Below are 15,179 nucleotides of genomic sequence, written 5' to 3' on the forward strand. Positions count from 1 at the left end.
TCAGAGTCGGCCCCCAGTCAGAAAACATTTGTTGAATGGCCTGGCATGAGAGAGAAAGCATATGGAAAGTGCCCCGTCCTTCTCATTCTGTCCACAATGGAAGCCAGTGTGCACACACAGAATCTCATTTCAATTAAACAGCATTTATGGAGGGCCCGCTGTGCACCAGCAGGGTCCCGAGCCCCAAGCATCCAGACGTGAATAAAATCAGATCCCTGCCTCCCTGAGCTCACGACGCCCAGGGCGGAGGCAGGCACATGAGCAAACCAGGACCCCCAGCGTGTTAGGATGGTGGTGGCTGTGTGTGCACCCAATTCCCACCAGCGCAGGACAGGTGGGCTGGGGAGGGAACACACTAGGAGGGACGGACGAGGAAAGTGTCTCATATTTATACCCAAATCCACCCAGATGGATAAACAGATGCCCCAGAGACAAACACAGGGAGTCTCACAGGTGTGTACGCTGCCTAAGCGCGGGTAGACATAAATGCTGATCCCCGTGGACTCAGGTGCCACACAGGCTGTCGCGATTAAAGCCTATTTGTGGTGCCTCAAATTGAGGTGTGTGTTGGGGGGTTGGCACTTGGGCACCCTGGGCATCACCAGACCTTGGCCAGGAGACGCCTTGAGGTGGGCAGAGCTGTTAGTCTAAACCTGAGAGGTTAGGCAGATTATTGGCTTGCTGCGCATGTCCATCACCAGAGACAGCCAATCAGAGGCCAGAAGGCGTGGATTTTTAACAAAAGGTTTTACTGTTAGTTACTTGTGCTTATTGAGGAGTTTGAACCTGGTGGTGGTCAGGACAGCGAGGTGGAGGAGGGGGAGCTGTACCAGCTTCACACTCCTTCAGGGCAGAACTGTGCACCTTAGAAACCGCCCCCTTCTCCATCCGGATTTTTTTGCCATTAGGAGCTAACAAATGGAAAGTGTTTGCAACACACAGCTCCTGGCACATTGTAGCCCCTCAGTGAGTGGTCATTGCATCCCCCAAGACCATGCTCCTAGTGTGTGATGGTAAAAGTTCTGGCCTATTCAGCTGTGATGAGGGGAACCAGGGAGACAGCCTGGAGGAGGCGGCAGGAAGGTGAACTGGAGGATGTGAGGTCACATGCTCCCCTGGAAACACCAGCCCTTCTCTCCTGCACAAGGCTGGGCATTTGTTCCTTGAGTGAGAGATGGATCCCTCCTCCAGAGCTGCCTTCTGCTGAAATCTTGGAAGGTTTGTGTCTTCTTTTCATAAAGGATACTATTTCTTTGTAGGAATAATAGCTTTTATAGTGCTTTCTACCTGCCAGGCACCGTTCTATCTGCTTCATATATAACAACGAATTTAATCCTCTTAATAATCCTGTGAAGTGGGGGCATTATTATTCCCATTTTACAGATGGAGGAACTGAGTCTCCAGGTGGTTTAGTAAGTTGCACAAGGTCATGCAGTGAGTAAGTAGTGGAAGCAGGATGGCACTAGCGTCCATTCTCTAACCAAGCCCCTTTCTAGAAAGAAGATCTGGTTCTTCCTCCTTCGCCCTCACTGATGCACCGTGGGGCCCTAGGGAAGTCACTGCCCCTCTCTGTCTCCATTTGCGTCCTCTCACCTGGTGGCCTCCCAGGGATGCTTTAAGGCCAAGCTGACTGACTGTTCATATCCCTGCTCGGCTGCACTGGGAGAAAATGGTACCCTGGTGCAGCCTTTTGGGGAGCAGATGTTTCAAGTTGGGCGCTCTGCCTCTTGCCCCTTGGACCAGGGCCAGGGTGGGCAGTCCTCTCTGAGCCCCAGCAGCAGACCCATGGCTGGGCTCACAGGCCCCCTGAGGCCTCCTGAGAGGGCCAGGGTTGGGGACACCAATGAGGATGCCAGGAGAAAAACCCTTCTCTCTTAAAGTAAACTCATGCAGAGAAAATCATAAACCAAGCATGCAATTTGCACCCGGGCCAAGGCCTTCAGAGCTTAAATATATTCTTATGGGCTATTTATAGTCTTGGAGAAATTCAAATTTTCTGGGTAATGGGAGTTCTAACAGACTCCAGCTGGTCAGGGCCTGCCAAGGACTGGCAGGGGAAAGAGTGGGAACTATGGAACCTTCTGGTGCAGGACTCTGCACTTCCCAGTCTCTCCTCCCTGACCCAGGCAGGACAGGAGAAAAGGGGAGAGGAGCCTCTCTTCACCAGGGACCCAACATCTGGGGTCTCTCTGTGGCCTAAATGGAGGTGAGGCCAGCTGCCTGGGACCCTTAGAGTTGAGGGGTGAGCGCCTCTACTTCAAGCCTGTCATTTCACAGATGCTGCAAATGAGGCTCAGAGAGGGGCAGTAACCTGTCCAAGGCCACACAGCTAGAGGGAGCTCTGGTCTCCTGGCCCATGTGGCAGCAGCATTCCCACAGCAAACCTGGGCACAAGACCTGAGAAGCTAGCTGGAGACACTCTTTTGGGGGAGATTGTAGAAATTCAAAATGCAGTGACCACATACCCTCACTCTGAACTCCATCCTGGAGCTAACAGCCCACCCAAGGAATGGACATTGTAGGGTGGATACCCGGATTCACCATTCAGGGCAGAGGCACTCCTTCCTCCCAGCTGCAGAAACTTAGTGGTGCTCAGCTGAAGCCCTCTCCACAAATTGCTCTCAGCCGGAGAACACAGATTCCCCTGAAGTCCTGCCCCCTCTCCAGGGGGGCAATGGGTATCCTGTGATTGGTCTGGGGTCCAGAGGCTCTCCCTCCCTTTCCCCGGATAGGACAGTTCTGAGGGCCAGCCCAGCTCGAGTTTCCTGGCAGATCAGCTGCATCCTCAGCTCAGCTCAGCCCCTCTGTCTGCCCGGTCCTGCTTCCCAGTCCTCACTCCCTCAGAGGGGGTTATTCTCTAGATTCCACCAGTCCCCATCTCAGAGACGGCTTTCCGGGGAAGCTGGCTTATGACACGTGGTAACAGAATGGGTAAGCAGCCAGCCTAGGTTCAGATAGAGAGCAACCATTTTTAGCTCCATGGCCTGGGCTGAGGTACCTAACTTCTCCGGACAATTGTCCTGTCTGTGAAGAGGGAATAGTTCCTGTCTCCTGAGGGTATCGACTAAATGAGATGATGTACGCCTGGTACCTGATACTGAGAAAGCACTTAATAAGCATGAGCCATTGTTACTTACCTTTAACTTCTCTGAGGTTCAGGTAAACTGGGAGAGGATATTATTACCTGCGTCATGGGGTTGCTGGTGAGAATCAAATAAGATTGAGAGGCAAAGGGTTAAATTTTATGCTGCTGTAACCTAATGCAGACTCAGGGCTCAAGTTCCCTGAGGGTGAGGACTGGGGTCTGGAGGCCTGACCCCTCCCCCAACAGGTGAGGCTCCCTGTACTGGCTTCCTATCACTGCGGTCACAAATTAGCACACCTTTAGTGACTTCAATGGGCTGTCTTACATGTCTGCAGGTCAGAAGCCTGGTATGGGTCTCACAGGACTAACGTCAAGTCGTGAGCTGGCTGTGTTCCTTGCTGGAGGTTCTAGGGGAGCCTCTGTTTCCTGCTCGTTTGGGTTGTTGGCAGAATTCAGTTCCTAGGGTTGTGGGACCAAGGTCCCCATTTTCTTGCTGGCTATAAGATGAGGCCTGTAGCTTCTAGAAGCCACTGCCTGCTTCCTCCATCTTCAAAGTCAATGCAGGCAGGTGGAGGACTTCTCAAGTTTACCTTTTGGGACATCTACTTTTAAGGACTCATGTGGTTGGTTTGGGCTCGCCTGGCAAGTCCAAGATGCTCTGTCCACCTCAAGGTCCTTAGTCAGGTCTGCAAAGTCCCTTTTGCCATGTAAGGTAACGTATTCACAGGTTCCAGGGGTCAGAACGTGGGCACCTTGGGTGGGGGGACGCGGGGCCAGGGGGATTCTTCTACCTACCGCAACCGCCCAGCAGGGGGCAACCTCGGACCCCCAGATTCCCCTCCTCCTCTTCCAGGGGGAGATCTGTGCAGTCCCCTGTGCAGCAGGGACCTACGGCCCCAACTGCTCGTCTGTCTGCAGCTGTACCAACGGCGGCACCTGCTCCCCGGTGGATGGCTCCTGCACCTGCAAGGAGGGTAACTGCCTTCTTTCCCAGTCCCATCCCCTCTGATGTGCACACCGCCCAGGTGGGCTTCCAGCTGAGGGGCCAGAGCCGCTCCTGCCCGCCCACCCACATGCAAGGTCAGGAAGCCTATATTGTCAGGTTCCAGCTGAGGAAACCCATGCCAGCCACTTCCAAAGCAGGGATGTAGTAAAGGCGAGTCGTTACCATGGTGTTGGAAGAGCTGAAGGGCTATATATACAAGGTGACATGAGCAATCTAGGGATTTGTAGCTTCTCCCACAGTCACTGCCACTCCTGGGCTGAGAGGGATGAAGGGAGAAAGTGGAGGTCCCAGAACCTGGGAGTGAGGGCCACCTGGTGGGAGCTGGGACATGCGCAGAGGGGCGGGAAGAGAGTGCTGGAGCACAGAGGCCACAGCCAGCACCCGAGGCCCTGCCCGAAGCAGAGGAAGAAGAGGAGATACCTGGGGTCTCTCCTGATCCCGCCCTCCAGTCACAGGCCAGGCCTCCCACTGGCAAGCGCACCCGGGAGCAGCTGCAGGGGCCAGTCCCCTGTGACACGGGTCAGAGCAGGGGAAGGCGAGAAATGATCTGAGGGCAAACAGGCTGGTAACCCACCTCAGAATGGGAAATTGGCCTGTCCCCAAACCCCAGGGCCCTGAGATAAGCTTCCTGAGCCCAACCCGGGCCGAGAGAGCCCTCCCTACTCCGCTCGTCCCGTCCCAGATGGGATCACCCACCTACAGCAAAAACAGAGCTGGGAGCCAGGAGCCCCAAGTTCTAGTCCCATAGCTCTTAACAGCCCTGCACTGGTTCTGAGTAGGCTCAGGATGTGGCCTGTGTGTTCCAACCCAGCCATCAGAGAAGGGGTGGTTCGGGTGGGAGTGGGCAGAAAGTCCTGCTGGGCCCAGATGGAGAGGTGACAGCCTCGTTCCCTCCCCTTAGGGTGGCAGGGTCTCGACTGCGCCCTGCCGTGTCCCAGCGGAACGTGGGGCCTGAACTGCAATGAGAGCTGTGCCTGTGCCCACGGGGCGGCCTGCAGCCCCGCCGATGGCTCCTGCGCCTGCGCCCCCGGCTGGCTGGGGGACACCTGCGAGCTGCCCTGCCCGGTGAGTGCCCTTTCCTTGTGATTATTTTGTCTGCAGAGGTGTTACTGGACCAGGTCAGGGGACACTTGGATTCAGGTCCCAGCCCCAGTTCTGACCCCTCTGTCCTACATCACACCTCAGCCTCCTCGCCTGTAAAGTGGCAGATACTTGGCAGATACGGTGATGTGGCCTCACTTTCCCACAGGTGCTCTTGGGAGGCATTAATGGACTGGCACATTTACGCAAGCCCAAAGGCAGCTTCAGAATCCCTCACGACACAGCGCTACAGGACGGCCCTTACTAATCCGTCAGTTGCCGTTCCTTGATAGATAACGTCTAAGCTTCTTTCTGGTTCTAGCAGCCTGTAATTTTATGATCAGGCTGTGGGAGGACTAAACCGAGCATTATCCAACAATGACCACCTGGACTTAGTCTAAGGTACAAATAGATTAAACCAACTGATGGGATATTGTTGAATCAGTCCTGGGTTCGAATCCTGACTTTGCCTCACTCTACCTATGTTACCTGGAGCTTGTTACTTCACCTCTCTAACCCTATTCCTCATCTATAAATTATGAATGTAACAGAACCGCTTCGTACAGTCGTTGTGAGGATTAAGAGAAATGAGTTATATAAGGTTCTTGATACCTCACGAGCATGCAGCAAATGTTAGTTGCCACCTTCCTGCCTGGTAACAAAGAATAAATCAGTCATTCCTCACATGTGATCAGTGCTTTAAAGTTTGCAAAGTGCATTTTCATTTACAATTTTAATTAATGATCATTCCAGCTCTCTGAGCCTGACCATTGGGAGGTAGGACGGGACCATCACCTCCCTCCTTCCAAACCGCATATTCTTATTAATGTAGCCAAAGAATGATTTGGATGTGTTGATTCCCCAGTTTCTCTGCATCTTTGTTGGGCAGTGGCTCAGTTTTGTCATCAAAATCGAACATAAGTGTGTGAGCCTCTGGGGGCCTGGGGCTCATTGTTGCTGTCCCCCGTTTCTCCCCAGGATGGCACGTTTGGGCTGAACTGCAGTGAGCGCTGTGACTGCAGCCATGCTGATGGCTGTGACCCCATCACGGGCCACTGCTGCTGCCTGGCCGGGTGGACAGGTAACCCCTGCCGCGCCACCGCCCAGGTCCTGTGAAACTGGGCTCTCGGTTTCTCCTCCTTCTCTTGACTGGTCTTTCTCCTCTACATTTGCACCTTTCCTTTATCTCCTCTGGGCTTCAGTTCCCCAATTCATTCAGTTCAAATAAATGAATATTAACTGAGCACCTATTACGTGTAGGCTCTGTTCTAAGGGCTAGGGACAGATCAGTTTTTAAAAAAATCAGACAGAAGTGTGGGCTCAGTCTATGTTTGCAGAGGATATGGTGGAGAGAGGGCCAAGGAGCTTTCTCCTTAGCCCAGGATCTCCTGGCCCCCACATGTGTCCTTTCAGCCCACCCCCTAAATACATGGCAAACCCATCCATCTCTCTCCAGCCACTGCCTCCACCCTCATCCCCTCTCTCTCAGCTGGCACTGCCTCAGCCTCCTGCTTGTCTCTGGGCCTCCCCTCTTGCTCAGCTGCATCCGCTCTGCACATGGTGGCCAGAGTTAATTTTTCAAAACCCAGATCCGTTCACATCAGTCTCTGCTCAGGATGCCTCAGTGGCTTCTCATGTCACTCCTATACAATTCAAAAATCCTTTCAGGGGGTCAAGGTCCGCGTGATCTGGCCCTGCCCAACTCCTCTACCTCTCTTTTGCCCCCTCCCGTCACCCACTTCACTCCAGCCACCAGGGCCAGCCACCTTCCTGACTCCAGGCCTTTGCAGGTACATTCTTTCTGCCTGGATCACTCTTTCCCCTTCTCTTCACCTGATAACACCTTCTCACCCCCCAGATTTCAACCTAAAGATTGCTTCCTCCGGGGGCCGCCATCACCCCCAACCTGGCCAAGACAATGAAAGAACCCCAATTATTAATTCTCATAATACCCTATAGTATCTTGCAGTACTTACTTCAATTGTCATTGAACTCTGATTTGAGTTTAGTGTTTATTACCTGCCTCCCACCTTGACCGTCAGCTCTGTGGAGGCAGGGACCACATCCGCCTTGTTCATCGCTCTCTCCGCTGCCTGCCACACACTGAGATAAAGATAACACAGTGGTTAAGAACACAGAGCTGGAGCCAGACCACCTTGGGCAAGTCCTTTAACCCCTGGGCACCTGAATTCTCCATCCATAAAATGTGGATAATTATAATCCTTATAACTACAGGGTCATTTTGAAGTTTAAATGCATTATTAATGCCTGTAAGTGCTAACGGTGCCTGGCACATAGTAGGTGTTTGGTCAACGTAAGCCATGAATACAGTGTTTAATAATGACATGTTGCATGAATGAACCCACTAGCCATCCCCAAGGTGGTGGACAGCAAGGAGAAAGAAATACAGGTGTTGCTGGCAGTGTCAGTCCTCAGATAAATAATTCACACCAGGCTGCTGGGCAGTGTCTGTGCCCCACAGGCAGAAAGTTTCTGAGCAGCTGCTCCACCCTGGTCACCGGTACCCTAACTCTTAGCTGGCGCCCCATGGAAATCCATTCTAAATTTCCTTTGCCTTAATTTTGAATGAGCCAGTAAGATTTTAATGACATCTGGTGCTTAAAAATTCTGTCTTTGATGGACAACCTTTCAGCAAGGCCTCTGCCGTTCTGGAGCTTATGTCCCCAAATGTGGTCCTGAAGTCATTTCAAAGGAGCAGTTGATGTCCTGAGATTTGTCAGGCAGAAGGAAACGAGGAAAGTCAGTGAGGGCGCAGGGTCCAGGCTCCAGCCTCCTGCTCAGTGAGCCCTCCCCCGTCCCCCAACTTCCCAGCCCCTGGCATGTTGCTCATGCCTTTGGCCCAACACTTGTGTTTCTTTGCTCTAAGTGTGTGGACACCTTCTCCCTTCGCCCCCATTAGCCACAGGCTTCTTGACTGGCATCTTGTCTAATTCACTTTACCCTGCACACAGTAGGTGCTTATTCAGTGTTTGTTGAAATAAACTGAAAGAAGCTGACCTATAACCATGTATGGCTTTTCCCCTTGAAGTGAAGGAGACCTTGAGGGTGATCTGCCCTCACCTCCTCATGCTACAGATGGGAAAAGGCAGTTGCCCAAGGATGTCAGGACATTAGCGCCCATAGGATGGGAGATACAGGATTACACTGGAAAGGGGAACCATTTATTCATTCAGCTAGCATTTGTTGACTCAAGCTATCACTAAGTTTTTTTTTTCATCATCAAGTTTTTAGTGGCAGCTACCATGTGCCCAGCACTGTACCAGACGCAGCAGTAAATGGCAAAATTCAGTAATAGCAATAGTCCCTGAGCACCTGTTGTATGACAGACACTGTCCTGGGTAGTAGAGACGCAGAGATGACCACGATGGCTTCCCTGTCCATTAGGAGCACCTAGACAAAGAGTCAGAAATGTCAATAAGCCATGGTCCTGGTCGTCACAGGACACATATATATGAAATATTCAAATGATTATTTTGAATCAAAGCTCAAAAGCTTTGGGACAAAGCTGTATCCACTATCAAATAGATACTTGAATCCCTGGGGCAGACATCCAGGAAGGCTTCCTGGAGAAGGAAGACCCAAAACAGTCCCTGAAGGATGTGGGCTGCTGAGTTGTTGCTGGCCTTGTAGCATGAGCTAGAGGTCCCAATATATGGATTCTTAGCCTCGCTTTACCCATCAATATAGCTATGTAGGGGTTCCTGAAAAATAAAACAGGGAGATGCCCTAAGGGGGATTACTATCCCCATTCAACGGTAGGGAAAACAGGGCCCAGAGAAGGCAACTAACTGATGAAGCCACGCCTCTTAAGAGGCTGCAGTGGGAGACCTCCCCAGGCTGAGGTCAGCCCCTTTGAGTGCCCCAGTGGAACTGGGCTGTCCACGCAGGGGGAGACCCTAGACCCTCCTCTCCACTTAGGTGCCAATGTCTTAAGTTCCAGGGAGTTCTTAGGACATATAAGAACCTCAAACAGGAGCCCCACTCCCACAGAACCAGGCCTAGAATAGAATAACTGTGAAAGCCTGGAAGCCAGTGGGCCCTGGCTGTCATTTGCCATCTGAGCATAACCACCTTTCACTTGTGGTTCTTAATCTCCAAGAAGGAGGACCCTTGACTGGGGGAAAACACGAGAACAACAAGCTGCTGTGAATTGAGGGGTGCTTTTGCATGCATTGGGTTTTACTAATCACAGTAATATCTGCGTATAGTTTCAGGAGAGGGCTGGGTCTGTGTGTGGTGTGTGTGCCTCGGTCAGCCTAACATAGTGCCTGATGCACAGATGGGATCGGAGGCCCCTGCCAGACAGCGGACCTCCACCTTAGTCCAGCGTGCCTGCCAAGAGCAGCCGTGTCCCTCAGCCTGCGGTCTGAATTCTGGGTTTTTAACAGCCACAGGCAAAAGAACTCCTTGGGGCAGATCACGGCTTTCGGTTTTAAACAGCTTTGTGGTTTCCCCTGCCCCAGGCTCCCTGTCAGTCAGCTCGTCCGTGCTGCTTGTCCAGGGCTCACCTGAAACTCCTCTGGGAGAGACCTCCATCGAGGGGTGAAATGTGGCCACCAGATGCTCACTGGGGAAAGACCGCATCCCCTGGGAAAAGCTTCCCCCTCCCGCTGTCCTCCATGCAGAGGCCTATTTCCTGGAGAGTGACATCTGTATCCCCGACCCTGCTGCAGAATTGAGCTGTCACGGAGAAGGAGGCCCCGGGAGGGAGCACAGGCTAGACTGAGGCGCTGGTGGATGAGTAAACCCTGTTGCATCCCCGCCCTCCCCACTCTCTCTGGCTGTTCTGCCCCCTCCCCTTCCCCCATGGGCCCAGGTGAGCTTGAACAATTCCAGCCTGCCTCTAAATTGGTCCCTCCGCTCTCCTGCTGCTGCTGGGGCTGGCTCTGTTCACTGGGCCTGAATGTCTTCCTCCCTCTTTCTCACGATCCCTGTCCTTATAACAAGGCAGACAAGATTTTTAAACTAATTCTGTTCCTTTCTGAGCCTCCGATATTCACCTTCCAAAGCCAAGCTGGTCTCCCGGGCCCCCCACGGTCCATTCACTGAATACAGATAGAACTGGAAGCCTTTCTGCCTGGGAGGAAACCCCACCCCAGAGCTGGGCTTTTTAAAACCCCACCCCTGGGGCCTTTTAAAACTCCTTCTCAGCCTCCGGGATGTAAACACCCCAACACATATTTCCTCTCGCTCAGCTCAAATAGACTGAAAGACTGCAGGCCTGGCTCCTCTTTCTTTTTGACGAACTCCATCCATTTCCCCACTGTTTGTCAAACTGAAGGTCATTAAATCAATTTGTTGGGGTCACAACTTGTGTGTTTTTTTTCTTAATGAAACAATACATCGTAGTGCAGAGAAAACATCAGGTTGCATCACACTCGGTGACAGCAAATGTCAGTTTGCAAAGTGCTTGTTTCTAGTATGCATATGTGTGTACATTTGATACAAAATACATACTGCACTGAGGATTGTGGTCAAGAGAACCTGAAAAGACCCCACTCGCTCTCTGGGCCACTGCCTGGGGCTGGTTGACTGGGACCCAGCAAGAACCAGTGGCTCCTAGGCTAACGTGGGTGGGCATGCAGCTCGCTCCCAGCTTCTGAGGCCCCCACAGCAGCATTCAGTTGCCCCACTAGCCTTGGATACCAATATAAGGTGTCAAAGATGAAGGAGGCCCTTCATGATCTGATCCCTTCTTATCCCACTGTCTCATCTCTTGCCATATCTCACCTGCAAGATTCTCCCTCTTGCCTCCTGTTCTTTGCACTAGGGTTTCCTTTACCTGGTCAAACCCTCCTTGTTCCTTAGGACTCATTTTGGGTGTCACCTCTTCCTGGAAGCCCTCCCTGACCAGACAAGCCTCTCTGGGTTTTTCTTCCACATCCCCAGATGCTCCGTGCTTGCCTTTACCTCTTCATACTGCGTAGTCCCCCTTCCCATCATTTCTCCTTTCAGTGTCACGCCGTACCACTGACCAAGGTCTGCCTCTGCCCACAGGCATCCACTGCGATAGCACGTGTCCACCGGGTCGCTGGGGCCCCAACTGCTCTGTGTCCTGCAGCTGCGAGAACGGCGGCTCCTGCTCTCCAGAGGACGGGAGCTGCGAGTGTGCCCCGGGCTTCCGAGGACCCTTATGCCAGAGAAGTAAGGCTGAGCCCCCATCCCGCAGACCCCGGGCCGCATATCCTCCCTAACCCTTCCCAGCTGGAGCTAGTACTGGCCTGAGAGGCCCCCATCAAATTCCTCCCTCTGGTCCCCTCTCTTCCTGCCCTGGCTTTTCTGTCCCCAAGTTCACGGCCCAGCCCTGCTTCCTAGTGCAAACAGGACCAGACCACAGCTCCTCTCTGTAGAAAGGGATGGGGCCCTCGAAGGTGTGGGGTGGGTGTGGCTCCCCCCATACTTGGAGAAGCCCGTCTTCATCACCATGTGGGACTGGACAGGTAGCCCGGCTTACTGGGGTCCCTTGGGCTGCTGACCACCATCTCCCCTTCACCCCTAGTCTGCGCCCCTGGGTTCTATGGCCACGGCTGCGCCCAGCCGTGCCCCCTCTGTGTGCACAGCAGCGGGCCGTGCCATCACATCAGTGGCGCGTGTGAGTGCCTCCCTGGATTCTCCGGAGCTCTCTGCAACCAAGGTACTGTCTCCAGGGGGAAGGCGTGGGCCTGGGAGGGGAGGAGTCCCGGGAGAGAAGTGGCAGGGGAGGAAGATTTGGGGTTCCCATCGTACGCTGAGGAGGCAGCTCCTTGCCTGTGCAGGGCTTGGACCTACCTTTCTAAGAATTAGACACCATGGGGAGTGAGACAAAATTATGCATTTGAAGGAAGAGGCTCAAAAGAGGTTAAATGACTTCTCTATGGTCTCACAGCTAGCAAGTGGCAGAGCTGAGAAATGAATTCTGGCTCCAAAGCTCAGTCTAAATGTATAAAAAATGAAACAAGCGTAGGTGAGGTCTGCATACGAAGTGGCCCCAGATGGCTTGTGCTGAGTGCAGGGTGGGAAAGGCAGGGAATGCTGCAGGAGCCCAGAGGAGACAGTTTTGGCTTCTCTGCAGATGGCAGCTTCCCAGCCCCTCTGTCCTCACACTGAGGCCAAAATCACTAATCCCTCGCCACATGCTTTCCTGTCTCAGCTGCAGAATCCACAACGCCAACTCCAGCCAACCTCTTCTACTCAACAGGAGGGGCGTTGGTGTGCTGCTCAGCTGGCTCCCTGTGGGAGAGAAAAGGCCTAATTTGTATCATTTGCAGATTTCCATGATACAGATATTCCCACCGTGGTTGGTTCTAAGGTACCAGTAGTTTAACAGTGGTGGCAACATTCCTGAATATTTAACAACCAGTTGTGAAGGTGGAAGCTGGCTCCATCGCACATGGTTGCTTACTGCTGTCCCTGGCTTAGTTAGGTCAAGGCAGGGTGGATCTGGGGGACGGCTCCATGCTGTGCGGGATTTCATCTGGGCCTTAGCCTAAAAGCCACAGATGGAAGAAAGGCATTGCGGGCAGAGGAAACAGCCTGAGCAAAGCACAGAGGCGTGGACACAATGACTGTCCAGCCATAGCGAAGGGCAGAAGGATGCAGAGGCCGCGGATGGCAAGGGGGACTGAGAATGTAGTCTGGGGACTTCTGGAAAGTTTTGAAGACAGGTTGCAGAATTTGCACTTTAACCTGTAAGGAGCAAAGGGATTTCAGTCTAAGGTAAAACTAGAGCTGAAAGCAACTTCAAGGTCATCTGTGCAAGAATCTCATCTGGCCTCTGGTTAAGTACGTCCACTGAGCGCTCACTACCTCCCAGGGGACGAGATTCTTTTGATGAATGATCACCACTGAGCTTGGCTGTTTTTGTAAGTGCCTGGGCCATTAATATATATGAGCGGAAGGTTTACTCCATGGTGCTTTGAGGTCATGAGAAGTTTGGGCCCCGGGGAAACGTATGTGACAGTTTCATTTGCTTGCAGCCCTCCTAGGACAGTTTAATCATACCCTGACACGTCGAGGTTTACTTATTAAACATCGGAGACCCGGCCGTCAATACAGATAGGCTGGGTCTAAATTAGGACCTAAGCAGCCCGAGGAGTGACTCTAAGATCCTGCAATGGCTGATTTATCTCCCGCCGGCCTAATGAGTATTTTCCACATATAGATCTAATAGAGTTTGCTATTAATGGCAACTGCCCTGGTTCAGTCTCAAACCTTGTAAAAAATTGAACTGACACTTTTCTAATGACCGGCTTTCCAGCGAGTTACAAATTACAGACACTGCTTATGCAGAATCATTAAACATAGATTAAATATAACCAGATGTTTTCTTTTCAGCAGCTCCCCCTTCTCTCCACAAGCCCTTCTCTTTGCCTCACTCTTGATTCAGCTAAGAGGGCAACCAATTAATGTATTAGACTGATCACATTAGCAGCTCTGTGGGTGAATTTGTCAGCTCTGTGAATGTGAGTGAGACTTCACAGAGAACTCTGTCTTGGTAGAGAAGCTCAGAGTTGGTTTTGGGGGTGTGGGTCAGCGGAGCATTTCTGGCAGCCCACTCTCCCTGGAGGGCCAGGACGAGGGGATGGTTTCCCCAAATCATGTACCTCCCAGAGGCAGGGAAGAGGATGCTGGGTGCCCTGCTTTTCAGGTGAGATGCCTGTCATTCTCCTGGCAGTGGACCTGCCCTGGAAGGAGCTAAGGTTTTTGCTGGATGGGGAGCAATCAGCCAGGGTACCCATAGCTATTAACCACAGCCCAAGGCCAGTGGATGAGGGTGATTATCCCCAATTCAAAGATGAGGAAACAGAAACTGAGAGGGGTGATGTGGTTTGCTCAAAGGTACTTAGCCAATAAGTAGCAGGACTTCCTAGCTGTGTGATCTTGGGCGATTACTTAACCTCTCAGTGCTTTAGTCTCCTTATATGTGAAGTAGAGTTAATAATGGGAGTAATGATGAAAATAGATGAGAGTATTACAAGGTTAATGGAACTAATATTTGTGACGCACTTTGAACAGGGTGGTGCCCAAACATGCCATAGAAGTGTTTGTTGAATGCATAAATAAAACTAGCACCCAGACCCAAGGCTTCGGACTGGAGAGCCTGGTGTACCAGGCTGCCTTTGTTTGTCCCAACCGCTAATCACATCCAGGAGAGGCACAGAGTGGGCACAGATCCTAGTACCAGGTGCCCACAGTCCAGCTGGGGAAGGCTGGCAGTATGAGGCAGTGTGGCTTAGAGTGGTGCCAGCCCAAACTTTGAGAGACGTGGGCCCTGGGGAAGTCGCTCTTCTTCAGGAAGCAGCACTTCCCTGTGATCCTTTGTGTGACTCAGCCAAACGAGGCTCTCAGGGATTCAAGGACTTCCTCCCCCGTGACAGGGGTGCAAGGAGGCCATCGCTGAGGGCGTAGGACTTGCCGGAAGTGGGCTTTGCGGGGAGTGTGTTGAACAGAGAGGAGCTTGAAGAGACAGGGAGTCACTGATTCCAGCAGAACCCCCTGGAAGGTCACTTCTCCTGGGGCAGGTCTTGGCCATTTTGGAACATTTCCTGAGTGTTTGCTGTATGTTGTACACTGTGCTGGACACTCGGACACAATAGAGAATAAGAGAGCCAAGGTCCTTGCCCTCACAGAGCCTGTGATCCGGAGGGGGATATTTGGAGCTCAGCCTTTCCCAGCAGAACCTGGGAGTCAGTGGGAGGGGGGAAGGGGCAGCAGTTTATTTCTGCGTATTCAGCCACCATGCCTGAAGCACCTGTCATTTCTCCAGGTGTTGTGGGGGATACAAACATGGGCGGAACCCAGGCCTGGCCTGAAAGGGCTCACAAGCCACAGTAACAGACCAGGGAAGAAACTAATACAGGGTCCTGGTAGCTCAAACAGGGACACAGCCTCCCAGAACAGAGAAGAGGCGTGACTCTGTTAGGGTTAAATTCAGTTATAAGTGACATAAAAACCCAAAATAATTGGCTTGAAAGTGACAAGCTTTGTTTCCCTCACACATTCAAAAGA

The 15,179-nt window shown here is 52.3% G+C and overlaps 1 protein-coding gene across 9 annotated transcripts in view; it reads left to right on the forward strand.

Annotated features, from left to right (window-relative positions):
* Positions 1-15,179, forward strand: part of MEGF11 (multiple EGF like domains 11) — a 332,393-nt gene that overhangs the window by 296,837 nt on the left and 20,377 nt on the right. For all 9 annotated transcript variants that reach the window (XR_004320355.1, XR_004320356.1, XM_032480910.1 and 6 more), the window contains exons 11-15: positions 3,939-4,059; positions 4,993-5,156; positions 6,150-6,252; positions 11,190-11,336; positions 11,692-11,826. Coding sequence is in view for 7 of the 9 variants with exons in the window: in XM_032480910.1 (XP_032336801.1) it covers positions 3,939-4,059; positions 4,993-5,156; positions 6,150-6,252; positions 11,190-11,336; positions 11,692-11,826 (670 nt within the window). In the remaining 2 variants the exon portion in view is untranslated. The remainder of the gene's footprint in view (positions 1-3,938; positions 4,060-4,992; positions 5,157-6,149; positions 6,253-11,189; positions 11,337-11,691; positions 11,827-15,179) is intronic.

Source organism: Camelus ferus, chromosome 6, assembly GCF_009834535.1.
Source record: "Camelus ferus isolate YT-003-E chromosome 6, BCGSAC_Cfer_1.0, whole genome shotgun sequence".
Classification (NCBI taxonomy): Eukaryota; Metazoa; Chordata; class Mammalia; order Artiodactyla; family Camelidae; genus Camelus; species Camelus ferus.